The sequence below is a fragment of the Anarhichas minor genome, unplaced genomic scaffold (genome assembly GCF_050575085.1).
Source record: "Anarhichas minor isolate MPS153535 unplaced genomic scaffold, ASM5057508v1 ptg000073l, whole genome shotgun sequence".
In the NCBI taxonomy this organism is placed as follows: Eukaryota; Metazoa; Chordata; class Actinopteri; order Perciformes; family Anarhichadidae; genus Anarhichas; species Anarhichas minor.
The window spans coordinates 3795396-3822602 of NW_027466519.1; the positions used below are offsets into that span (position 1 = coordinate 3795396).

Below are 27207 nucleotides of genomic sequence, written 5' to 3' on the forward strand. Positions count from 1 at the left end.
CATAAAACTAAATGACAAGCACCAGCTCATTCATGACTACATGACTGATTCCTCTTTTAAAGAGGTCTGTGGGTAAGGAGCTCCACATATTGATCCCCGAACACACACTATAACTGCATTCTTCAATTGATATGTTGATTGATGTGTTTGACAGCAGAATAGCTGTTTTGGGAAAATGTGGGGTGATCTAGAAAGACATATTTTAGTCAGGAACTCATTTAAAATAGAACTACTGTTACTATTACTGGGCATTGAATCATTGTATATGTGTCTTTGTGTTTGGGGTGGGGGGGGGAGGGATAAGTAATCGAAAAAATAATTACAAAGATGATTACAAAGCCATCATGCGAGTAATCTGGGGTTTATCGGAATGCGTAAATGCACAAGTAAATGCATTCACTTCCGGACTTTGTTCTTTCTGTTTGCCACACAAGCAAAAATGGGAAATATGAACGTGTTCACTAAATATTTTGTTGATGTAAAGAAATTAAAACGTACGTCAAATTTAGAAAAAATAATAATAAGCAGGATTTAGCCGGAAAAGGAAACGAGCAAATCTAAATCACGTGACCACTGGTTGGCTGGGGAACGCATTTGATACAGCTGCGCTCAGCCAATCAATGGCTCGGGGAATTCAGGTCACAGCCAATCAGCTTGTAGTAAGCGAGGATTTAAACCAAGACTGCAAACCTGGAAACTACATCGCATCATTCTCCATTACGAGTGTCCACCAGTCTGTTGAAGCAACCCGCATTTCGAAATGGCTCTTCGAGTGACCAGAGTACGTATTTTAAAGGGTTTTCTTTATATTTATCCTCTTGTGTATTATGACTGGAAAGGTGTTCAGAAGAAACCTGTCTTTATAGAATTTGTATTCATTAGATGCAAAATTTAAATGTCCTCGTGCCTCGCTGTCGGGTCTGCTCTCGTGCAACCGTTCTATTATAGGAATTTGACTGAAGACTATGCTACATAAGACTATAATACATTATAAATCAGTAGCATGCAATTCCACTTAAACGTTAAATTATTTATCTTTCTGCAGAACCGCTTGGCTTCTACCAGGACTGACCTCGGTGGGAAGGCCTGCTCGGCCGCCGGGCCCACAATGAAGCCTCGCGCTGCGCTTGGAGAAATCGGAAACATCGCAGTTAACAAAGAAGTACAGAAAAAGGTAAATATGTGGCTTAATTATGAAATCTCGTGTGAGTAAACTGTTTTACCTCTGAAAGATGGATGAATTAAATAATTGTGTTTATTATCTGAAGGGCATTTCGTAGCACTACAATGCAAAAGCACCAACCATAGCCATGCATTTACAAGTCTTACTAACGTTAGCTTTGTGGGCTAATTAACTTAATGCACTGATTTAAAGGCGATCTGTGTGTCTTGTGGGATTTTCATGTCTGCATGTTTAAAGCCTTATATACTGAATTAATAACTGTGCCCATAGAATACCTAAATGTGTGGGTCGTGTTTGGAAATGCGCCAGGAACGTTACCACCTCATGCAACCACTTGCATTTGTTTAAGAAGGGTGTATTTATTGATTTCTATATGTTACTTTCTGAAAGAGTAGGAAATTGCTCGTTTAGGCTACATGTTCAAAGACCTCATAGTTGTGTATTGGCTGACTGCTTTGTCAGGCCGGCACTCAAAAACCTAGGCTGTTTTACTGTCGGCGTTGGTAAGTCTCCATATTGAAGTGTCTTTTGTTTTTAAGGAAAATGCCTTAACACTAGAAGACAATTTCAGCTTTAACTTCAGACTTGTCAATCTTTTTCATTTTAGAATGTCAAGACAGAGGCCACTAAGAAGACCAAAGCAGTTGCCACCAAAAAAGCAGTTGTCGAACAACCAAAACCAGAAATTGTTGTTCCTGCTGAGCCTGAGCCCGAGGTGCAGGTGAGTTTTATGCTAGCTGCTATCTGGCCATCAAGACCCTAATGACTGCTGGGTGTGTTGCTTCAGTTTGTTTGAACTCTTGTTGGGATTTCTATAGGTCCAGGTTCTCCCTGAGCCAGCATCCCCCACGCCAATGGAGACCTCTGGCTGTGCGCCTGCTGACCTCTGCCAAGCGTTTTCTGATGTCATGCTTCACGCCGCTGTCCGGGATGTGGACGCAGATGACTACGACAACCCCATGCTCTGCAGCGAATATGTGAAAGACATCTACAAGTACCTCAGACAGCTTGAGGCAAGCAAAAACATTTTTTCCAAAAGTTATCTCACTTTTTTTTCCCTCTCTTTTAACCAGTTTCCTGTCTCCTCAGATTGAGCAGAACATCAGACTCTCTTACCTGCAGAGTCAGGAGGTGACTGGCAACATGCGGGCCATTCTCATTGACTGGCTAGTGCAAGTGAGCTTGAAGTTCCGTCTGCTGCAGGAGACGATGTACATGACGGTGGGAGTCATTGACCGCTTTCTTCAGGTGAGGAACTGTATCAAACTTAAGCCCACCGGGGTTACTTCTCTGCCTGAAACGCTGCTACCATATAGCCTAAAAATCCTCACGTTCTACTGAAGTTGAACAAGCCGCCCTTGTTTCTAAACTCTGCGTGATTGCGCCTCACACAGGATCACCCAGTCCCCAAGAAGCAGCTGCAGCTGGTCGGCGTCACCGCCATGTTCCTTGCTTCCAAATACGAGGAGATGTATCCCCCCGAGATCTCCGACTTTGCCTACGTGACAGACCAGGCCTACACCACCGCCCAGATCAGAGACATGGAGATGACTATTCTCCGGGTGCTCAAGTTCCAACTGGGCCGTCCTCTTCCCCTGCAGTTCCTAAGAAGGGCTTCAAAGATTCACGAAGTTTGTAGCTGCATCTTAAACCAGCAGTAAGACTGATTCAGCAACCGCTTTATAAGTCTACCAGCCGCTGACATTCCTGGCTTGTCTCCTCTCCAGGTAACTGCTGAGCAACACACCCTGGCCAAATACCTCCTGGAACTCACCATGGTTGATTACGAGATGGTTCACTTCCCACCTTCCATGGTTGCAAGTGCTTCTTTGGCCCTTACCCTCAAGATCTTAGATGCTGGTGACTGGGTGAGTTTCCTTATTCCAACTCTTACAGCTCAGAAAAAGGCTTTTTCATTCTGCAAAGCAATATTGGCTGATATTTCATAAACGCCAACAGACTTGTCAAGGCTACTTTGTTTAAGGAATTGTGACCAGTTATACAAAGTTGGATGTTCGTCCATTATAAATAACCCATCCTTTATTTATCTTGCTCTGAAGCTGTAATGCTCTTCAGAAGGTAAACCTGTCATGTTTCTCCTCAGGATGTGACACTGCAGCACTACATGGACTACACAGCAGAGAGTTTGATTCCTGTGATGGCACACATTGCCAAGAATGTTGTGAAGGTGAACGATGGGCTGACCAAGCACATGGTAAGTGTTAATTTGAGCAACATTAACTGTTCACTTGTCGGTTTGAACTGAATGGCCAATAAATATCTGAAGCGTAACTTTGCTTTCTTGCAGGCTATTAAAGGGAAGTACTCTACTTCGAAGCAGTTGAGGATTGCCACCATCTCACAGCTCAAGTCTTCAGTGGTGAAGGATCTTGCAAAGCAGCTCACCCAGTGAGGTGACCACGCGTTTGGCACCATGTGCTGCTATGTACAGTTGTAACTAAAAGTTTTAATGTGTTTTGAAGGAGCTGCATGCCAAGGACCATGTCAGTGGTTTGCATGATAACCTACTGAATATCATGTGTACTTTTTACTGATCTTTTCTGAAAGCATGCTACAAGTTTGTAATTTTCAATCTGAAAGCTGGCCCTCTAGAGTGCACATGATGGCAGTTTAGTCTTGGGAAATGACTTGGGCTGTAGTGACCTTATGTCACCTTATTTACTCTACATGAGATTCAGTCGGCATCAAAGACTACTCCGCTGCAACGTTTAACACCGTTCGTTAATGCACTACTTGCCATCTGAAATCTCTGTATATCTTTGATTATATTTTATTGTCACCATATAATTTTACAAGGCCCCAAATTTATATCTCCGATAAGCAATTTTTATTGCTTAGAAGCGGCTGCGAATGTAAAACTTGAGGCATGCTTTAACATGGTCACCAATAAAGGGGCCAGTGGATGGGTGTGGCTTTTTTTTTTAATGGGATTTTATTGATCTGTGTAATATGTACAGCAATGTTTTAATAGTTTTACTTTCTTGAATGTCTTGTTCTTAAAGCCTCTATTAAATGGTTCAAACCAGACTTATGCTCCCTTGTCACTAATGTTGATCACCACTAGAGGGAACTCTAACCTCAAAGTTGCTTCCCCTGTGAGCCTCCAGTTCTGCCTCGTGTGTCGGCTTGACGAGAGAAACTGATCATATAGTTCAGTTGATGTGTAAATCACAAGGGGAAATGTTGATCTCACTGAGCTACTTCATTGAAGGGCATCACCTATATATTTTTTTAAAATTCTTGTAACGAGATGAAAAGAGTTTTGCTGTGTCCACATTACAAACGTGTCTTTAGACCATGTTCTGTCGGTACAATCTTGTTATATATCAAAGTAAATCGTTAGCTGCATCAGTCTTTGTGAATGCCCTCATTTAATGCCGCTATTCCAGTCTGAGAAGTATTGCTTTAGTAACTCCTGCAGCGCTAGACTGAGGTCATTTTATTGCAGACCTAAAAAGCATCGTCCAAAGCCAGAGCAAAAACCCAGATGTTCATTTAGATAGTCTGACTTTTCTTTTTTAGTACACTCTAAGAATATATATATATATTTTTTTTAACTGCGGAAATGTCCGACTTGGTACATATTGGTTTCAATTGTGTTCAATGACAATACAGTATCGGCCTCAGAAATTCAGTATCTAGTGGGTTTCAATATTAAAGATCTCTGATACGGCATTGTGTGCAATGTCGCAAAGGTGACCATTTTGCCTGGTAATGGACATCACAGGGATTACCGAGCGCTCTACAGCCAGCACAATACCGGAGTTAAATGGAATTCAGCCATCCAGTTTTTCTGTCTGATTTGTTTAAATGTTTTCTGTGAGCAGGTAGCTTTACGGTAACACTGGTGCTGCAGAATTTGTCATAAGTACCGTGACTTCTCTTTTACGGAATTTAATTCACTGATTTTGCAAATGTATCCAGATTTACCAATCGAGGAAATGTACACAATCAATTGCAAACCCCCTTCAGAATCTTTATTGCTTGTAAGACACGTAGCTCTCGTGAGGTACAGATGCAGCTTCAGTTACATCACAAGTATTTAAAGCTAATGGACAGAGCAGAGTGGGAGCTATTATCACTTCAACCCATTCACAGCTGAGACCGTGGGGGAACCAGGCCCCCCCTGTCCATCCTCCGTCCCCAGGGGGACTTCAGGACAGCTTGGCTGTACGAGACCACCTGCCATCCGCACCACACGAGTCAGTGTACATCATCGGGATCAAAAGACGGGCTGGATAACTGATTGAATCCATCTGCTGCTGTATAGGCCGAGACCAGAAGTCATCTGTCGCTTAATGTTTTATTTTTTGGTAGAAACACAGCCGAACCATGCTTTGATAGTTATTAGTTATATATAATTGTTGAACATAGCAATGTGCATCTATTACCTGACATTTAGACGGTAATGCTGATACCTTAAGAGCTTTTATCCATTGAGCTCGGAGCCTTCTGTTTTCCACAGACGCACAATTAGCCTCAGTTATCCTGGAAAGCCGGGCTTTTAAACCCACAGATCATACTGAGGATTCATACTTGGAGGCTGAGGTCATGACTGGACAGCCGTATCGGTTTACAAGACAGATTCCTCCTGTGCGGGGCTCCAAACCATACACTTGCAGCTGCCCGGAACACTTATTGGCCTTTTTGAGGAAGATTCAGCTGTGTGACATTTATCCTGATGGAAAACTGTGCAGTTCAAGATAACTCAGCAACACAGAAACACACTAGTAACCTTCCTGTTAAATGCTTAAAGGGTCATTTTACGCAAATCACAAAAAAACACATTTCATCACTCAACCCTATCTAACCGTGCAAATAGTTTTGGTTTTATGTGCAGGTTTAAAGGACAGCCTCTGAGTCCCTTCACAGTTTACATGTATGCTTCAGAAAACACTTTCATTATGTGATGACAATGACCAACAAAGCAATCAGAGCTGATAGAGTCCATTTGGATGCACTCCAGTATTAGTCATACAAACATATACACAGACCAAAGACCCACTACAATCAATCTTGGAACCCATTGGCTGTGGGTCTGACGACGGATAAGCCTCTGGGGACAAGGGGCTATATTTCTGGGGTTCCGGTGTAGCCGCGGTTATGCCAGCCAAGGCTTCCTTCTCCATGCACTGCTCATTATTTACACTCCAATTAGCAACTTGAGATGCGAGACTGGAATTGGAGTTGAGAGACGAAGTGTACGACCGGATTGTTTCTCAAGTGGCCTGTTTACAAGCTCATTTTAAACCAATAAAAGACGATAGTCGGCGGGTTTCCCAGATTGCATTTCGGCCAATGCGTTCCGCCTCTTTTGCTTTCCATGCGGACCGTTGCCTGCATTCAACCAAAGCCTGCAGATGTTGACATCTGTGGTTGAAAGTGAAATATTTCTACATGGATGGATTGGCACATCATTTTGCACAGACATTCATGGGACCCAGATAAATGTCCTAATAACATTGGTGATCCCCTGAATTTAAAGCAGAGACATTGATATTCTTTTATTGTTTATTGAAATATTTTTCAAGGTGTATAGCTCGGGAGCCTGTTATTTATGATGGCGTAATCAGATTATGGCTGTTTCTGTAGCTTTCAGTCTTTTAATAAGCTTTTAACGAGGAGTTAACGTACTGTGTATCAAGACTGAGCTGACAACGGCGTTCAGTCACCAGTCAGAGGAGCTCCACTGCTGAGAGGCTACTGCTTAGAAAGTAGTTCCAGTGAAATAACAAGGTTTTGTGCAATACATATAAAACTCTCTGCATTGCTAGATACCACATTTAATGATAGAATATGTTGGGTGACCCAACTACTTCAGTGCCACAGTGTACAATCACAAAGACTTGATGACCTTAAAATACCTCAAGTGTTATTCAACAAACATTCTCCGACAACAATACGAAAACCTTCATGATTCATGCACATTCCAGTGTCCTCAAGCCCAAATGCTTCTTTCCTTTTCCATATTTATTCAAGCTCTCCCCATTAAATGAATTTGCCAGTCAGCACAGAGGTACAGAAAGAATGCAAAGCTTGGCTTAAGACCGCTCAGCATTTCAGCAATACAGATCTCACCCACAAGCGGTTGGTCCAAGACCAGAGTCAAAAGTGTGGAGCTCCTTCCCAGTCTAAACATCGCCCAAGATGGCCAGCGATTTAACAAGTGCACCCTTCAACATGAGTCAATGCCCATTCTCGACTCCCGTCTACAAAGTCTGCGCGTCTCAATTCAATATGACAAAGTCAAACAAACAGCGGCTCCGCGGCAGCACTGTCAGGGTTTCTGCGGGGTGCTAATAGGTTGGCAGCTGGCAAGCAGAATGAGGCCTCTGGGCTGAAGAGTGGAGTGAAACACAAATAAACACGACGGCATTCGTTTTCACAATTTGTAGATTTTCAAATAAAAATCATGTGCTTTCTGAACTTTGCTGACCTTGGACACTCCGTGTCACGTGAAGGAAAGAAAGGCTCCCATTGTGGCCTGAACAGTGGAGCGTTTGAGCCAGGTGTGAATGGGATTTTCTCCAAACCACCTTAACCTCCCTGTGCACAGCTTCAGCGGCAAGCAGGAAGTCATCTTCTCCTCACGATCAAGGTTACACTTACGTGTTTGTTTAATAGACAGGAGAGTGCTGTGCTTCCTTTCTAAAGACACTGCATTGTGAGAGTATACTTTCTTTTTCATTCGCTGATGTCAAAGATTAACTGAACAGAGATCAGTGTGAAAGGGATAAAAAAGCATCTCAAGCCATAACCTTACCTTTTGTCTCGACCACAGTTTGTCAGGCTTAATAAAAAACTGTCTGACACTATCTTAACTAAAAGTGGAGCACCACAGGGAACAGTTGTATCCCCCTTTTTATTCTCACTTCATACAACTGACTATAGGACATGTGTCTTGTAACATCCAAAAGTTCTCAGATGACGCTGCCCTGGTTGGTCTACTTACCCGAGGCAATGACCTGGCCTATAAATGGGAGGTTGAATCTTTTGTCAGCTGGTGTGAACATTTTTTTAATCTAAATGTTGGAAACACCAAAGAGTTGGTTATTGATTTCAGAAGGAAGAACGAGGAGGTTTCCCCAGTGATAATTGCGGGTCAGCAAATAGAAATTGTCCAGTCATATAAACATCTTGGGGTCTATCTGGACGGTAAATTAAACTGGAAAAAGAACACTGATGCTGTATTTAAAAAGGCTCAGTCAAGACTTTCCTTCTTGAGGAAGCTTGGATCCTTTGATATCAGCAGAAAGCTTCTTCATGTTTTTTAACGAACACCTTTAGATGTGTTTTTTTAGATTTAGCATCTTTCAATCATGTTTCATATGGCATTTACTGATGTGATTTATTCTTTGTAATGTGTTTTTTGTCTGTTGTGCACTGTGGACTGTGTCTATTGTTGTCTGTATCAGTTTTTGGTGGCAAATGAGTTTCTCCATTGGGGATTAATAAAGTTTTCTAATCTAATAAGTAATGTCGTTTTGTGTGTATTATGTGTACTGTCCTCTAAGTATAGAGCTGTAAATCATTTGAAAAACAATCTCACCTGAAGGTCTATTCAGTAGCTCTTTCATTCGTGTCACACAGTGTCACGCGGTCTTCATCTTCACCTTGAAAACAGCAGTTCTATAACTTTCTATCTTATCACATGAGCTTCACATGGACGGGAGTATTCAGAGTACTCAGAATAACAATGAAAATGCAAACATTTACAATTCCAGGGGAACAGGCCCTTTTCACAGAAGCCGTTTTGACATGTCACTGCAGAGTAAACACTGGTGTTATTTATGACACTGATTATGGCCCTGTTCCATTTAAGTGGTATTGTGCATGAAGGCTCACTGGAATGGCTGTGGCACACTAAATAGAATGGTACCATAATACATTTTTTATTAATTACACCTGTGTTTACCCTGCTATGACATGTCAAAATGGCTGCTGTGAAAAGGGCCTATTGGGCATGCTGATGAAGATCATGTGATATGATTGACAGCTCCAGAACAGCTACTTAAATTAAAATAAGATCAACGTTGTAGTAAATCAAAATGATCCTCGTCTCAATTTATCATTTTTTATATTGGAAGAACATTTTAATTAAGACAGCATTGCTCAATGTAACTTTCAACACAGAAAAAGTCCTATGATAACCATATTTTAATGCACACATTACAAATATAAGGCCTGGATACAAAACACAGAAATTAAGTTAAGTTGTACAAAAAACAAAAAAACTGTAGCAATCCAAATTGTTATTACAGGCATGCTTTGGCAAGATTTGTTGTTTTGGGAAGACAAAATAAAGTTATTATCTCGTTTCGGCTCCCACAGGTTATTTTTGGCCACTGAGCAGCTCCACTGGACCAATTCAGAGTAGAGTATGGTTGCAGGGAAGTGAGGACTGTTGGTGGTTCACTTCCCTAAATGAGATTTTTCCACTGGCCTTCACTACTCAAATTCTGGGGATTAATAGGTTCGGTCCAACGATTTTGAGGTGCCAGTGGACTTTCTCACAGGAAGAAACTCCTGAAACTTGAAAATAAGTTCAAATTTGTACTTCAAAGTTGTACTGCAAAGTTTGAAGTTGTTGACTGGTTCCGTACCAAATAATGCACGAGTATAACCCACTTCTGATGTGATGAGGGCATTTTTGTATGCTAGTTCCAGACCGGTTGGATAAACAATCAAACCAATCATAGCTTAGTAGGGGGGTTTAAATTGATGATTTCATCTTCATGAACAGCAAGCTAGCTGGCTACATCCACTGAGAAGTGGCCACAAAAATGGCATAGTGTGAATGACATTTAGACGCAGCTGCTGTCAGTCAACTTGCAGTTACAAGTCTTAAAATAAAGTATTTCTTTGATGTTTTGATCTGACATAGTAATCAAATAATACAAGTACTCATCTTGTCTTTAAATTGATCTCATCTGGCTTCAGACATGCCTCTTACTAACTTTCTCACCAGTGGTCACGTACAGCACATCTCGATGTTCACATTACATCATGTTGACTGAAGCACCAACAGTTTGTGCTTCTCAGACTGTTACAGTGACATCACTGAGCAACAAAATAACCACTAAAGTGCTATTAAGTTAATGTTGTTACACACCGGAACTATCAGAGGTTATATCACTGTTTTACTTAGAGGGAAGTGGGCCAGTATTTGTGTTTTGATTTACGAGATCAGTAATAATGAGAACAAGACTGCTCATGAATCTAGTGCTTGGTGCTGTGATAGGTGGTTTGTTGGTGCATTATTTCCCTCTGTGACGACAAGTTCTATAGGCTGGTTTCTCATGAGCCATGTCATGCAGTACTGTAGCATTTAAGGTTTGCTTTGTTGATTCTGGACGTATATTTATAAGCATGTATATCCGAAAAAATAATCCTTCTACTCATAGAAAAACAACAACAACACTTTTCCACGTGAAGTAGTAATAGAACCACTTTGTTCTTTAATTTCAGTTGTGATGTGAGCACCCAGCATGGGCAGTTTTCAGAGACGTCCCGTAGTATCTTCAGTGTGTTGTAATCGGACCTGGTCAGGCTGCCTGGCACACGTCGACACTGAGCTAAATCGTCAGTGTGCTGGGAGGAAGGGAGGGGATACACTGCTGCTCCTGCTGACACATCGTAAATCAACCTCTGGGGTCACTTGGCCATCTCCTTTGTTGTCTGCGGTGCAACAGAGATTGACAGAGACTGTACGCCACTGAACCTTGGCACCTCCACTGCTTCTTATGGGAAACCTATCCGGCCTGAAACCACGAGTGCACTTAGAAATCTGTACTTACCATTTTTACCTTTTTCTCAGTCACTCAGAAGGAGGATTTCTAACACCCAAATTATACAGATATATATTACCTGTGTGCTACCAAGCCTGTTAAAACAACTGAAAATATAGTTCTGCTGTTAGCAGGGTTTTAAACCCCCTCCCCTGAAATATGCTAACATGGTTATATGACAATGTTAACATGCTGCATTTTTCACAGCTCTAACGTTTAACATGTTTGCCGACTTAGTGTAACATGTTAGCATGCTCACATTTAGTTAGCCCTGAACACAAAGTATGGCTGATGGGAATGACGTTAGTTTTGCAGCTATTTGGTCATAAACCAAATTATTGGACAAATTTACTACAATTTATTCTGGGGAACACATGGATGTCTATACAAAATCTGATGGCAATTTCTCCGGTCGTATTCAAGACATTTCACTCAAAACAACAGATATGGACCTCATGGTGGAGTCAGAGAATCACCAAAGTCAGTAAGATGCATCCGCTGGGCCCCGCAAATGTCTCTACAAAATTTCCAGGCAAACCATTGAATTGCTGTTGGGATATTTCAATCTGGACCAAAGTGGGGGACCAACCAACAGGCTGACATCGCCATCAACGCCACCAGTGTAGCTAAAAATGCAGAAGGGTGTTTAATAACACTTATTGCTGTTTTGAAGGTTTATCCACATAAAACAAAAAAGATATTTAAGCGGTTTCCCAAGTTGCAACTCTTTTTCTTTTCTTTTTTCTTTCTACAGTGTTACCAACAGTGTGTTCTCGGTGTAGTGTCTACAGTGCTGTGAAAGCACTTTGGTAAATTAGAGTGGAGTCATTTTTTCCATCAGCTTTCACCTCATGAAGGTGAGCTCCTCCTCCTGATGAGGAGGACTCTCATCCCACTCAAGAAGCTACGGATAATTACGTCATTTGTCAAGTCACTCTCCTGTCACACTGAATTCAATTGATTATAGAGCTCTTTCTTTGTTGAAATTAGTCACCTCAGACATGGTGCATGTATTCTGTGGAGCTTCTCTGCCTTGCCGTGGGGAAATTATGTTTCTGATTGTTGCAGATGACTCCTCAGTCAGCAACGTCAAGAAATGAATGAATGAAATAGCTCCAATTATTATCAGCTGCTTCATTCCGCCAAGAATCAGGGACAAACTGATTTTCCTCAAAGTTTAATTGTTACTTTTTTGTCGTTCTCAGGAGTGTTTTCTCGTAGTTTGACCAATCATCCCACACACACAGCAACCTCCAGGGACTCAACAGTGAACAGAAGCACAGCTATTGATTGTATCAGTCAATAAGAGCTAGTTTCCTCCCCAACTATTATACTAATGCATTTAGGGTGGATGTCCCGGCTAGCCTTGCAGGCCAGGTTATAAAGTGCACCAGAGCTCCTAAATTATTCACAATGCCCCCCACCAGCTCCGGGCCTCCATTAGAGACAGCGGGGGAAGCGGGGGATGGGGGGGTGACGATGATGTCACCCGGCCCCATGGAGCCAGTCAAGGGCACCTGGGACTGAATGATGGAGTCAGCTGTGGAGAGGAGGACCACAGCTCTGCCGGAAGGGTCTTTCTGAGCAGACGAGTGCTCTGCCTCTGCAGGTCACCTCACCAACACGGCTCATGAGGGAACGCTGTCTGTGAATACAAGCTTATGTAACCACGGCTCATAATGACCAATGACTGCGGAGGGAGAATAGAAGCAGCTGAACTGACACAAATTGAGAGACACATTTGACAAGAAAGAGAAGCCCTACTTCAATACTATATAACCAAGCCGTAAAAGTACAGATGGAGATGGGTGACGAATAAAAGGAAAAACCAACAGCAGGTGTCATAGCTATTAGCCTCCGGAACAGCTATAGTGCTGCTTGTCATAGATTCAGAAACTCTACTGGAGGGAAGAACTCTTCTTCCAAAAGTTATTCCCTCATTTCGTGTTTTGATGACAGTGGTGGAGAGTGCTGTCATGTAGCCCCCATAGGTATTCAACCGCCTAAGGGACCCCTACAAGCGACTACAACTTCCGACATGGCGCTTAGAACCAGGGACAATTCCAGGATTTTTTAAATGAGCAGGCACAACGGGGGACCAAGAACCAGTCAGGAGGGGCCCATGGGAAATCAGAAAATCTGAAATAAATAGGGTGTTGAAAATTGGCTTAGAAGGCATTGGGCATAATTTTCAGGCACACATGCAGAGCACTGTGCTCGCATTCAGGTGGTATTACATGAAAAGTGTCACTAACCTGGAATCGCAACTTTAACCCAATGGCTTTTGGTTTGCACCAGGGGACCACACAAACGACCTAAAGGTCCCACTGAACCTCCTTATTGCCCTCTAGTAGACCAGGACCCGTTGAACCTCCTCAATGACCACTACAACAACCCGTGTTCTGTAATGTTGAACTATTCCTTTGAGGGCTGAAGTCAGGGAGCAAAAGTTTGCCTCCACAGCAAACACCACAGATTACATGACAAAGTGTAACATGATTGGCTCTGCAGGATGAACACATCTCTCACACCTCTTACTGTATGTCAGGAAACATTTCTCAAAACCCACACAAGATTAAAAAAGCACAAGCGTTTTGATGGATGAACCGCTGACAGAGATTACAAACCATCCTCCCCACAACCGGTGGTTTTCATCAGTCTGATACTGACAGACTGCCAGGAGAGAAATTATATGGAAATTCAGATTGAAGTGATCCACAGTAAAATGCAACCACTATTTTACGCGTTGTTCTGGCTGACAAGCTTCTGAGTGAAAACACCACTGTGTGAAATGTGAGAAAAGGTAAAGGGGAGGAAAGCCTGATTTAACAGATTCAACTGACCGTTTGTTTGTCGTACACAAGCAGCAAATACAGCCATTATCCGATCTCACCAGGAGGACGACTGCTTATTCACCTTTTCCGACAAGTTGTATTGACGAGATTCTGCTTTATAACAACCTCCATGTATACCACTTGACTAAAAACATATTCCCACTGTACTGCTTCTTGTGACTTTGTGAACTCAGGGAACCCTTGTGAGAGGCTATGGAAATGAAAGACAAGAAAGGTTATTTAACTTGGACAATACAGTCAAAATACAGGCTATGCCTTGCCTCTGATCGAAATTTAAAAGCACATGAAATAGGCCATGCATGCTTCTAGCGTAGTGTGAGGTATTTCCGCTCTACGGCCGGTCTGCTTCTGTCTCATTTCTGGGAAGTTCAGCGCGTTGAATGCCCAGCAAAAACATTAAAACGCAGCGGAAAACCAACACAGTCAGAGAGAAGAAAGAAACCCTGTTGCCAAGAGTCATCTTTCTTTCTCTATCTCCCTGTCACTCTATGTCCTCTGGGCAAAGGGCTTCATGAAGCAAGGAAAGGTCTTCAAATCACTTGCACAGGCAAACATCGGGTGTGTCTTTGCTCTGATAGCTGTGGGATAGTCAAGCAAGGATGAAGGATGGACGTCCTGGGCAAACAGGGACATCGCAAATTTAAAATCTGTGTTTGAATGCAGTGCTTGATTCAGAATGAACAAATGAAGGCACAGTGGGAATAAGTCAGAAATGTTATCAAGGTCTCAACTGTTTAAAATACCCCACGGACAAAGTCCTGATTTCTGCTAGCGTAATAACAGCGATGCTTTGAGCAAAATGCTAACATATCATAAAATGTTGACCATGTTAGTTTAGTGTGTTAGCATGCGTTTGTTAATTGATCCTTCGCTAATTCCCGCCCAGGAAATAAAAATACGGGCCAATCATAGCGCAGCATCAGTATCCCGCTCTGCTCCATAGACTCTCATGCAATCGCTTCAGATTTTCTTCATTTTAGACTAGTTTTGTTGATTTTAAGCTCGCCATGGTTAAAATATTGTGCCTGTGGCATGTGTAATAATACTCGTTACCCTCAGCCTTCATTTTGATCCCAACTATACACCAGTAAAAATTAGCTTCTTGCGCGGTGGTGACCCTATCACAGTGACAAAATCTGTCCACAGACATAAATTGCATGATGACACACACACACACACACACACACACACTCAAAAGGTGAAAACAAGCAACACGCTGTCACAACTGGTAATGAGGAAGTAACGCATTGTAGCGAATGTAATAGCTGAGCTGACAATGGTGCTCTCCACCAATCAGAGCAGCTCCACCGTTAAAAGGTACTGATTCATTCAGTGACAATGATGCTGCAGTGTCAAAGATTTGCTCGTAAATGTAATGAACACCTCCACACTGAACCCCATATTGCTCCTGAGAGGCAGGACTGAGCCTTGCATGGCGGTGGAGGTGCCACTGGTGTGTGAATGAGAGACATAATGAAGCCCTTTGTCCTGGTAGAAAAGGGCTACCTCTGTAAGTGCAGTCCATCTAAAGCTGCATAGATTACTGAAAGATTGAGCATTCAAACATCTTGCTCCAGCCGTGATTCTTTAAAATCATCGGAGCTTCTTTTGGCCTTTGGTGATTAACAGCTTGTCAGGCTCTAACATGTTGAGCTGTTACACTGATAATTACAACCGACTAAAAGGAATTCAATTAGCACCGGACATCGGAGAGCCCTTTGGCGCCAGATGTCATGTAACTGGTTGACCAAACTGCGAGACTGATCATATTATGGAACAAAGGGTTGAGATGGACCTAATTACATTTCAGTATCAGGTTTCAGTCACATAGAGACAATCATAATCAATGCACACAATGCAATAAATCGAGAGATTAAGTACGATGCTTACGACTTGAGACAGATGGTCGAGCAGATGTTCACCCTGAAATAGAATGAACACTATCTGATCAAATACAGCTTTTCTAAAAAATGAGGTCTATAAATAAAGTATAACTCACTGTGAAACATAAGTGCCAATTTATGCCTTTTATCTTCTAGATGTCTATATAAAACGTGTTCTCAATCACATGTTTATTTAAGAAATAAAGGACAATAGATACATTGATTGTATTTCTGTGTACCAATCTGTGCATGGTGTTTATTAAAAAAAAAATCTACCTTTAAAAACAAATTTTCAAGACCTGATGATTGTTTTTATAAGGATGCTATAATGCTCTTTTTTTAAATCTGGAAAACATATGCATGTGTGTGAGGTTTTCTTTGTACTTGTATACCTCAATGCATGTATTTCAATCATTATATAAGTGGGAATATGTACAATCATGTCCAGAGGTCTAGAGCCACACTATGGTCGGACTGGAAACCTGAAACATATGATCAACAAATCACTTCGTGTTGGCCTCAAGTGTTTTCGCTGCACAACCATCCTCAGGCTAAAAGCTGACTCCCTCTCAGTCTGGGAGTCCCTGTGGTCTGACCGAACCCTGTCCTCTGTGCTTTCACCTTCTATGGAAGGAGAAAGTGTATGTCCTCCTCAGGGATCATAAGGTGCGGCAGAGGCAGAAAACACTACAATGACCACAGTTTTTTACTGTGACCTGCCACATAGATCTGACAAGGGTCGACTGTGTTTGGGCTGAGATTTTTGGCACCAATTGCAAAATCTTTAAGCTCTTAATTATTTATCGAATTCTAAAGAAATTCATCAGGAAAAAAAGACCAAAACAGCAAGAGCATCTACCTTTTAAAATAACCCCTAACTGGTTTGCTTTTTAATGTGAAATACATACAGGAAGTGTTTACTGTTGGAAAGGAGGAGCTGATAGACAGAATCAATGGTGTGGAAATGCATTGTTGTACAGATGCTGGTGCAGCCACCAAAGCCAGCGCCTGTTCTTAGACGGGATTCTCGTGTTACTCTGTGTCTAAAGATGTGTAATAATGGAATAGTTTGCTATAACAATTTGTATAACAAAGGTAAATGTTTAATTCTATGTCTGTGAATTCTAAAGACCCAATATTATTTCCGTGGTGACCTCTTGCTGGACAAGGAGATGTAACCAAAATGTTGGTTTAATGTCCCGTCAAGTAAGTACTGATACAATTTTACATGATCTAAAACTTCTGCATCCTTGTTGTCATAAATCACACGATGCATCTTCATATATGTGATCAAGATTACGAACTCAACTGAAGTAAGAAATAAGTAAGCTTGACTTAATGTCTCAGGGACATAAATAAAAAATATAGTGCAGTTGCAATTTGGTAAAACAATGCACTGATTTTTATCTTAACAGCCCAGACAGAATAATCACTTGTCCAAATAATGGGTTCCAGATGTTCTTTTTCTCTCCAAGGCACCCCATTGAGAGTGAAAGCCATTTGTTATCAACTGTGCAAAACGAGCCCTGTTGAACAAACAAAAATGTGCAGGAACCATACACAGATGACTTCTTTCCTGCTATAATTAGCCTTCATGTGTTCACCTCCTTTCACTGCGTCAGCTGTTTCAACCATTTCAGACAATTGCAGGCATACGTTGCCACAGCTTGAGTAGCCTCTCTGTCCAAAACATTAGCATGTTGAAACCTTCCCTGCTCTCCTCTGTAATGGTAAAATAACACGAATTCTGCATCAGAGAGCCACATCAGGAGCTGAGCAAGATTCAAAAGATGTGCCATAATTTATCTTTCTTTTTCTTTTTTTATATGCCTCATGTTCCATTTTTCTTATTTATTTATTCAAACTCAACCCTGGACCTTTAGACACGGTTGCTTCTGCTGGTGTCTGGACCATAGACTTCATACAAGAAGGTCTAGAACAGTATTTCAGAATCAGAATTAGAGCCGTTTATTGCCAAGTACGTTACACAATGATGGATGAACGTCACAGTAAAGCAGCCAGAAAGACAGTCAACAACATCCATTTACTCAGCGTCTTGTTATGGAAAGCCATGGACGGTGTTCTGGGTTTCGTCAAGCCAACACTTTGGTTAAGTGGCTTTTGGTGCCACAGTAGGCTCCTGTTGATTATGTGCTAATTTGTCTTTTGTAATCCAAAGTATAGGTTACCTTGCTGTAACCATGCTTGCAATTAATCATGACTTTCTCACATTTCATAACACGTGAAATCTTGCTCCTGTTGATTTGGGTCCTTGACTTTAACTCTGATGCATTAATCACAGGCACATCTATAGGATGTTGTTCATCCTGCCTGTACGTTGTGTTACACCATGTATGAAAGTGGACTCTACATTCACAGTATGCCTCTGCGATCACCGATTCCAATTTTTTTTGTGCATTTGTTTTACAGAAAAGCTGCAAGTTTAATTCTTTCTTGCAAATCGCCACTCAAGAAGCTCATTAAACTTCCATTCCCTGAGTTCAACTGTCCAAAGGCTTCTTAAGAGCCTTATCGTCTTAAGTGGAATTATTCCGAGGGAAAGGGGACGCGGTAGTGTGTGTAGCATGAAGCAGACAGACAAGCCGTGCTTTCCACCCTTTTAAGCTGAAGACAGTTTCAGTGGATAGCAAACGTTTCTCCTGCTGGTCCTCAGCTATTAATAGTGCTATTCTTCCAGAAGAAACGACAGGCAAGGAAAGCGAGCCTTACAATGCCTCCCCTGCAGAAGATACAACGTGCACTGGAGCAATTTTGAGCCAAGCATTTAGTATTATTAAGTGCAAGACAAAAAAATGGGAAAGTACAATAATGAATTACCTTGATAAAGGCTTTTGCTGTGGTTATGTAATAATTAGAGGTTTAATGTAAAGTTTACATTCATATTTTACCTGTAGTTGTTGGTATGGAGACCTTAACTCAAAAATTAAAAAGACAACAAAGACACTGAAGAAAAGGTCACCTTTCAAGCAATACATAAGGAACACAGTCAAGTTAATCTTTTCTGTTTATCTTGACAGTATTTTTTGGTGACGCAGATTATTGCCGTTGATGCTGTTCGCTTAGGAAGGGACAAATCTCTGCTCTGCTTTGCAATTGCTTTTAACAATATATCACACATGTATTTGATGCCATTTAGTGACAAGTAAACAGGGCCGGTAAAGTCATTTTGGTTTATGGATGTGGAGTTATGCAGTTTTGGTATTATCGTAGCAGCAGTATTATATTTAGTTCTGGAAAAAAGAAATATAAAATCTTCTCTACTGATTGAGAAGGAGAAATAAACAGAAAGACCATTGAAATTATAAACCCAATTCACAGCAATTATTGCATTTTTCTACAGCCATTATTACACCACACTTTATTGTAGAATAGCATACAAGTATCATGCTCATCGTTGTTTTATTTGTCGCTCAATGATTAAAATGTGGTTATTTGTAAACAGTGAAATATACTATACTATAATATCAAAAAAGCTCTTGAGAAATATCTCAAGGTATTCCAGATTTGTCAGATTGATAACTCATGGTAAGTTAAATTAAAACCCTCATATCCTTACCAACTGATTAACAAAACAGTTGCACAGCCTCTCGTTTAACCGTTTCCAGATGTTGCTCTCCATAGTTATCGGTAAAGCGAAACACCTTCCCATAAAACCTTTATCTGGATTGCTTATTATTATGAGGTAAGTACAGTAAATGCCAAAAGGCTCTCCTTGTAATTTGTCATAATTTTAAAGGGAAAGTCTTTTGTATTTAATGCCAAGGACTTGACGCAATATGACAAAAAGTTGTAGAACACGGATGTCAAACAGGAAAATACACACTGCGGTAGGAATTTCTATCTGTTGGAAATACTGCAGTTTACGCTACATTAGTTTATCTTCCCGGCAATATGACTCATTAATTGCCCTTTCAGATTCATCAGTGTTTGTAAAGCCTAGTAAAAACATTCATCCACAATAAAACAATGCAAAGAGTCTTCAGCCAAACTAGCAGCTCTGTGAGGCTTTAGTGGACCTGCTAATGGTGTTAAAAGAAAACTATTACAATTCGTCCTATGGGGACCAAGAAGGTCTGGACAACTATTTGATGACATTTTGTACAGGTATTTTACTCAAAATCAAAAATGTCAACCTGATGGTGGCGCTAGAGGACTAGTCAGGGTTTACCAAAGTCAGTAGGATTCATCATCTGGGGACCATGAAGTCTGTGCAAAATTTGAAGACGGGAATAGCTGTGGAGATATTTCCATCTGGAGAGACGTGTTGAACTGACAGACCAACTAACCACCTTTGCCATCTCTAGAGATGCACCACTAGCATCACTAGCACACGGCGAACAGACATCCTGTTCTTCTGTCTTAGGCAAAACCATCATGAGTAGAAATTACATTTTTTACATGCTGTATAAACCTTTGTCTTCAGCCAAATTTTTTTCCAACTGCACCCTTACTCCCAAATACCTAAAAGGTGCCGACATTCCCAGAAAAAACATCCTCTTTTCTGCTCTCACTCTGTATTCTGTGAGGAATGTTGACTGAGCCACCGCAAGTATTCACAAGTCCCAACTGAACCTCACATACTGTATATGCTCATATTTCTGCAAAATAATTGCTGAAGTTTGAAGCTGTAGTGTGTGTACAGAGTGTGTGTGTGTGTTTATCTATATTTATTTAAGTATACTGTAAACTGTTAACAGTTAACAGTTAACAGCAGCAGGAAGCATGAAGTGCTCTAAATCTTCCTGGTATACGGCTGCGTTGACCTTGGACCTCAGAAAACACAGTGGACCAACACCAGCAGATGACATGGCACCCCAAACCATCACTGACTGTGGAAACTTTACACTGGACCTCAAGCAACGTGGATTGTGTGTCTCTCCTCTCTTCCTCCAGACTCTGGGACCCTGATTTCCAAAGGAAATGCAAAATTTACTTTCATCAGAGAACATAACTTTGGACCACTCAGCAGCAGTCCAGTCCTTTTTGTCTTTAGCCCAGGCGAGATGCTTCTGACGCTGTCTGTTGTTCAAGAGTGGCTTGACACAAGGAATGCGACAGCTGAAACCCATGTCTTGCATACGTCTGTGCGTAGTGGTTCTTGAAGCACTGACTCCAGCTGCAGTCCACTCTTTCTGAATCTCCCCCACATTTTTGAATCGGTTTTGTTTCACAATCCTCTCCAGGGTGCGGTTATCCCTATTGCTTGTACACTTTTTTCTACCACATCTTTTCCTTCCCTTCGCCTCTCTATTAATGTGCTTGGACACAGAGCTCTGTGAACAGCCAGCCTCTTTTGCAATGACCTTTTGTGTCTTGCCCTCCTTGTGCAAAGTGTCAATGGTCGTGTTTTGGACAACTGTCAAGTCAGCAGTCTTCCCCATGATTGTGTAGCCTACAGAACTAGACTGAGAGACCATTTAAAAGCCTTTGCAGGTGTTTTGAGTTAATTAGCTGATTAGAGTGTGGCACCGGGTGTCTTCAATATTGAACCTTTTCACAATATTCAAATTTTCTGAGATACTGAATTTGGGATTTTCCTTAGTTGTCAGTTATAATCATCGAAATTAAAATAAATAAACATTTGAAATATATCAGTCTGTGTGTAATGAATGAATATAATAGACAAGTTTCACTTTTTGAATGGAATTAGTGAAATAAATCAACTTTTTGATGATATTCTAATTATATGACCAGCACCTGTATATGCTCATATTTCTGCAAAATAATTGCTGAAGTTTGAAGCTGTAGTGTGTGTACAGAGTGTGTGTGTGTGTGTTTATCTATATTTATTTAAGTATACTGTAAACTGTTAACAGTTAATATATTGTTCATAGTTTGAAGTTAAAAAGTTTGAAGCTGTAGTTTGAAGCCAAGTGTTTTGTATTTATTTATATTTATAGTATAATTTAACAGTTAATATATTGTTCAATTTGAAGAAAAAAGTATCGGTTCAGGCACCGTTTAGGCACCGGTATCGTTTTAAAAGTATCGTTTTAGCACCGGTATCGGAAAAAACCAAACGATACCCAACCCTACACTGTAACAAATTTCTCTGTTAAATAACAGTAAAGTGCTGGCAGCAGAGACGCCAGCTCTTTACTGTTATTCTACAGTACTCATACCGTGAAATGGCATAACAGCATAGTACTGTAAAAGTAGAATACAGTATATTTCTGTATTTTTTTCAATCTACAGTATAATACTGGCAGCAGAGACGCCAGCAATGTACTGTAATTCTACAGTATTCATACCGTGAAATACTTAACAGCCTATTACTGTAAAATTATAATACAGTGTGTTTCTGTATTTTTTTCAATTTACAGTAAAATGCTGGCAGCAGAGACGCCAGGAACATACTGTAATTCTACAGTAGTCATACTGTTGAAATATTTCAGTCTATTACAGTAAAAATGCAGTATTTTTCAGTGATTATTTGAAGTAACATTCTGATTAAGGAGTTATATTACTTTAAATTCTCAGTGTTTACTGTATACTGGCAACATTGATAATACAATAACTCAATTTAACAGCTTAGAATATCTAAAATATCAATCTGCAATGCAATTAACATTACAACTTTATTTTTCTGTGGGCAACAGACATCTGCATTATCATGTAAATTATGCAACATAAGCAATAAACGACTTAGAAAGGATATAAATCAAACAAACTTTTATTTAACAGGACAGTGTCAACATAAATATCGCTGGTGTAAAAAATAATAATAACCAAAATAAAACACTTGGACGACCCAGCTTGTTTGGCAGCGAAACAAGCCAAAGAGATTTTTTAGTAGCAAATTAAAAACTGCCATGTCTGCCTGAAACAATGGCAATACATTTGAATTCCTAAATTGCATGTCAACGACTTGAAAACAATTGAGACATAAGTTTTAAATTAAATAGTTGAATACCAAGGTAACTAATACAAAAGAAATAACCTATAAAGAATAATTTGAGATACGTTGATGTTCTCTCAAAAAGTAGTTTCAAATAGTGACAATATCTAAATGTACTGCAATGCATTCTCTACTGTCTGTAAAATATACATCAGTAAGAACATTTCGAAGATATGCATAATCAGCAACATTTGTAAACTATACTAACTATAATATGAACAACATTTTAAAAGTTAATCAGTCAGGACATTTTGAAAATTAGCATTAAGACCATTTAGAAAATATACATCAATATCAACATCTTGAAAAAAATAAAGTGAAGGTAGGCTTGTGCTTTACCTCTTAAGAGTCCTGTGAGGTAGGTGCATGAAGAAAAGTCTGGGTGGTTGTGGACAGTCCTTATTTATAGAGGAATCTTCTGGGTCAGGTAGAAATGGCCATCACCTTGCTGGTGGTTGTTCGTCTCCATAGATACATTCCAGTGTTGCCACTGTAAAACAACAACAAACAAAATAATTAATCAAAATAACTCTTGAGTCAGGAATGTACAATAACAACGTCCAATCAACGCTTATGTAGCTGATAATACCAAAGTGTCAGTATGTCAAAACAACATATGGAGTGAGAGAGTGAGAGACGAGAGAGAGTTTACTGACCTATATGAAGTCCCATTCAAAGTCCAGGAGGTTCTTCAGTAGTGAGGAGACGTGTGTATTGACGGTGGTAGACTTCTTCTGGACGATCACACCCGTCTTCTTGGAGACAACCTTGCCCCGAATGGCCTTTGTTCCTCTCTCTGGATTAATACCAATGAAGCGCCTAAAATCACAATAGTGTAAAATCAGAGACGGAATGAAAAACTATTAGGAACACTTTGTAGTCTTAAAGGGGTAGTTTCAATTTTCTAACATAAGGTGGTATGAGTTACTAACCAGTTCTGATGTCATGAGGTATTTTGTGTAATTCCGGTGCTGGATTTTCGTATTAGACCTTTCTATATCTTGGAACTATATTATTTGTTGAAAATTGCCAGTGACTGGCAGTATTACTTCGCACTGGAGCCAGTTCACATATTACGCCTCTAATAAAGCTCATAGGCAGCGTGATATGAGAATTGGCTCCACTGCATAGTAATAATCTGACGTAATTCAACAAAGAAAATATTTTTAAGATACAGAGAGATCGGACAGGAGCATCAAGCAGCAGAATTATCTTAATATAGGTATGAATGCTTCATGTTTTTTTTGTGTGTGTTGTGGCTTGAAATGTTTTTGGTACCTGACCAATCTTCTGCTGAGTTAATGTCTGTGTAAATACCGGTAAGTAACTAATACCATCTTCTGCTAAAGAATCCAAACTATCTTTTTAACTGTGCAAAGTAATGATTTGTGGCTATTAAGGTTTCAAGAATAGTAATTGTCCAAAAAAATACTATAATGACGACAAGGAAATTAAATGAGTCTTACCTCTGAATGAATTCTAGAGTACAGGCCGCCTCTTCTTGGTATTGAAGGTTGAATGTATAGTAAATCACAAACACAGCAGCAAGTCCCATCAAGAAAGTTGGTGTGATGCTCTCAGCTATAACACGGCCCTCAAGGGTGATCATCCAGCGTCCAGTAGTGACTTGCCCTGTTCCACCTGAAACTTCAAGTAATAGCAACATCAGAATGCCTCTCACCTTGAGTAAACATCTGTAAATTCAAAAAACAATGGCCAATCTAATGTGTAATATGTCTACCAATGACATGCATACCAGGCAGTATCAGGCGAGGACTTGCAGGTAGAGTGAGGGTTGTCTCAACATCAGCTGTGGTGGCAGACACCTGTAGGGAACAGACAAAGACACCCATATTATGAATACCATATGGTTTTTAAGGAGGAAAATAAACCACCTTTCTACTTTAAATGATCCCCTAACCATTCCCACCTTCAAGTTTCTTTGTTTCTTTGTGGCATTTGAAGCTATTAACAAGGGACAAAAGGCTATCAGCTAGCTAGCTAGCTAGCAACAACTGCTACCAGTCTTAAGAAATTAAACGGTTAGCATTTGATTAAACGGTGACTCTAAAATGCATGTGAATACAAATGTTTGAGCTATTCAAATCTCAACCTCATTGATAAGTGACATTTTAGAATCATAGACTGGCTAGCTAGACAGCTTGCAGAGCATCAGTTTGATTTCAAACCTTATTTTCGGTAATGCTACGTTACCTGTATGAATAACATACAGAGAGGAAAATAATATTGTTTTTAATTACCGTCTAATTTGTAGAGACACAACTGGATTGATGCAGATGAAGCAGGACGTCTTGTTGATGTGTAGCACATGTCCTCTGAAGTCAGTCCTCCTCTGGAAAAACTGCAGATTTCCAAAAAATACTGTAGTGTACTGTAATTTAAAACATTAGGATACTGTTTAGGGCCTTTGTGCAGTTGCTTCAAATGGGCCAGCCCACAATGCATTGCAGACTACAGTACAAAACCGTATTACATTAATACAGTTGATTACTGTTAGAAATTGGCTGTAAATTAACAGCAATTGGTTACAGTGTACATATAACTCTCTTCTCTGGTGTCACAAAGGACGGAAACGAGATAGTGTGCAATCATCTTTTCACCAAATTTTTTTGTCCTGCTAATACATCAACAGGTCGGAAAACAACTTCATTGATAGGTAATAATACAACAGGTTATCAAACCCTCATTGCTCAATAAACTGTGCAGAAAGAGGTCTGTGTTTGAATCTGTGGATCTTCATTATCAGCTATATTTGGCAAGGCAGAAGCCACGGAAGTTATAATGAGCCAAATCATCTGTAATTGATGTTTATCGGACATCAGGAAGCTTCCTGATTGATTGAAAGGTCATTTTCTATCAAACCCTGCCTCTGCTTGATGAGGGCCGGTCACATCTGCAAAGCTTAGGAAATCATTCAGCCTGATGCTCTGATGAGCTCTTGTATGGTTGGAAATACTCTTCCGAGAGTCCGCCTCTGTTCTACAGGCGAGAAGTCACCAGCATATGTAAGAAAATAGTCATTTACCAGTATGCAGGATCTGATGTAACAAACTCGTGTGTGTAAAAAGTCTGTAATTTTATGGGAACTGCTGAAATTGGGTGAGTCATAGGTGTTATCAAGGTGACTCCTCCCATTGCAGATGTTTTTTGGTAAACCAGACCTACAATGCGGTCCAAAAGAAGCCTGTTACTGCAACTATTTCAGCTGTTTGAGGTGCTACTGCAGGAACACATTAAGAATGTTTATTGTGGAATGTGCCCTCTTACTTCCATTCTCCGGTGTCTAGTTTCGAGTTTTAAAGAAGTAGTTCAACATTTTGGCTTTCTTGTCAGTGTTAGATGAGAAGATCGATACCACTTTCATGTCTGTGTTAAGTATTGAGCTGAAGCCTGGAGGTGATTAGCCTAGCTTAGCATTAAGACTGGAGGCAGAGGGAAACAGCTAGCCTAAGTCTTTCCAAAGCCCAACAGTTAACCTACCAGTACCTCTAAAGCTCATTAACATATTGTATCTTATCTAATCCGTACACAAACTGAAAAGTAACAATGGCAATTCTGTTGCGTGCTATAACTATCAAACCAGTTATTTTATGCCATCATTTATGAACAGATCTGAAAGTCGAACTGTAACCCTCATCCCAGTTTTAAGAGTTAAGTAGTGAGACAGATACCAAACATGCACAAGACATAAGGCAGAATTCAGTAGTTTTAATTATCAGATTTGCAATAATTTAAATATAGATACATAGATTTTTGGATTATGTTGCAACTCAGTGTGAGGCAGGAAAGGATGTGGTGGTCGTCCGGTGTTTTGGTGCCTGGACGAGCAGAGCAAACTGTCCTAGACTTCCCAGCATGGCCGATACACCCGTCCCACCATGCACCTCATCGTGTCCCTCCTCAGAATGGGGATGCTCAGGTCCTGGCCGGCGTCTCTGTGCTCGATGATCTGGCCGTTGTCGTCAGCTCTCCGCTTGTAGACGGACAGTCCGCTGTGCAGCACCCGCAGGTCCCTCCACAGGCTTGGATCGGCGATGACGATTACCCTCGGCCCTCTGGTTTTGCCCGCCGTGGCCAGGTCTGCGTCGCCCAGGGCGTTTTCTGATGCCTCGTTGCTCAGCAGCGAGACCAAAGTATCCTGCTCCAAGGAGCCGTCGTCAGTCTTGCCCATAGGCAACGCCACTGACAGAGCATAGCACTCGAATAACAGTGCTGCGGCGAAGATGACGGACATGAGTGACTGTCTCATGGTGAAGGTCTTCCAGGAGGTGCAAAGCGTTGGCTTCGAGGATGGGTTCCTTTCCAGTGCTCTTTGCTTCGTTGTACTGACCCAGACATCGTATCGTCCTCTTTTATATCATTTCGGACAAGCTGGATTCATTGGATCATTGCTTCTCCTGTTGTGCTCAGGAAATTAGTTGAAAGCAAGGCAGTTGGGTAGAAGTCTTGCAGTGCTCAAGAGTGTTGTTTTGGCGGAAAGTTAATTAAAATCATCTCCAACGTGGTGACTGATAACAGACTCCAGACGATGAAACAG

At 40.8% G+C, this 27207-nt stretch overlaps 2 protein-coding genes and 1 long non-coding RNA gene across 5 annotated transcripts; 1 reads left to right on the forward strand and 2 right to left on the reverse strand.

Annotated features, from left to right (window-relative positions):
* The first annotated feature begins 315 nt into the window (after positions 1–315).
* On the forward strand, positions 316–4231 carry ccnb1 (cyclin B1). Of its 3 annotated transcripts, XM_076079700.1 has the most exons (9): positions 316–781; positions 1046–1174; positions 1791–1904; positions 2002–2196; positions 2273–2431; positions 2578–2814; positions 2911–3051; positions 3288–3398; positions 3492–4231. In XM_076079700.1, exons 1-9 carry the CDS (start codon positions 761–763, stop codon positions 3594–3596), a joined length of 1212 nt encoding a protein of 403 aa, XP_075935815.1. In that variant the 5' UTR covers positions 316–760; the 3' UTR covers positions 3597–4231. The 3 variants fall into 3 exon arrangements, with proteins under 3 accessions (XP_075935815.1, XP_075935813.1, XP_075935814.1); XM_076079698.1 differs by lacking the exon at positions 316–781 and having other exon boundaries at positions 839–1174; XM_076079699.1 differs by lacking the exon at positions 316–781 and having other exon boundaries at positions 839–1174; positions 1791–1898.
* Positions 4232–22905: 18674 nt separating this feature from the next.
* LOC142935414 (uncharacterized) lies at positions 22906–24202 on the reverse strand. Its single transcript, XR_012947855.1, has 3 exons — positions 24116–24202; positions 23306–23468; positions 22906–23139 (listed from the first exon to the last, which is right to left on the reverse strand). It is a non-coding gene; the product is annotated as an uncharacterized LOC142935414 (long non-coding RNA).
* A 2309-nt stretch (positions 24203–26511) lies between these two features.
* Positions 26512–26919, reverse strand: pmchl (pro-melanin-concentrating hormone, like). Its single transcript, XM_076079913.1, has one exon. The coding sequence runs from the start codon at positions 26917–26919 to the stop codon at positions 26512–26514; it is 408 nt and encodes a 135-aa protein (XP_075936028.1).
* Between the last annotated feature and the right edge of the window lie 288 nt (positions 26920–27207).

Excerpts from the sequence above, each read along its gene's own strand:
- ccnb1 (XM_076079698.1), top strand. The coding sequence starts at position 1,004 with ATGCAATTCCACTTAAACGTTAAATTATTTATCTTTCTGCAGAACCGC. Across the intron at positions 2,432-2,577 it reads TCATTGACCGCTTTCTTCAG|GATCACCCAGTCCCCAAGAA; the intron begins GTGAGGAACTGT and ends CGCCTCACACAG. Across the intron at positions 2,815-2,910 it reads GGGCTTCAAAGATTCACGAA|GTAACTGCTGAGCAACACAC; the intron begins GTTTGTAGCTGC and ends TCTCCTCTCCAG.
- pmchl (XM_076079913.1), bottom strand. The coding sequence starts at position 26,919 with ATGAGACAGTCACTCATGTCCGTCATCTTCGCCGCAGCACTGTTATTC.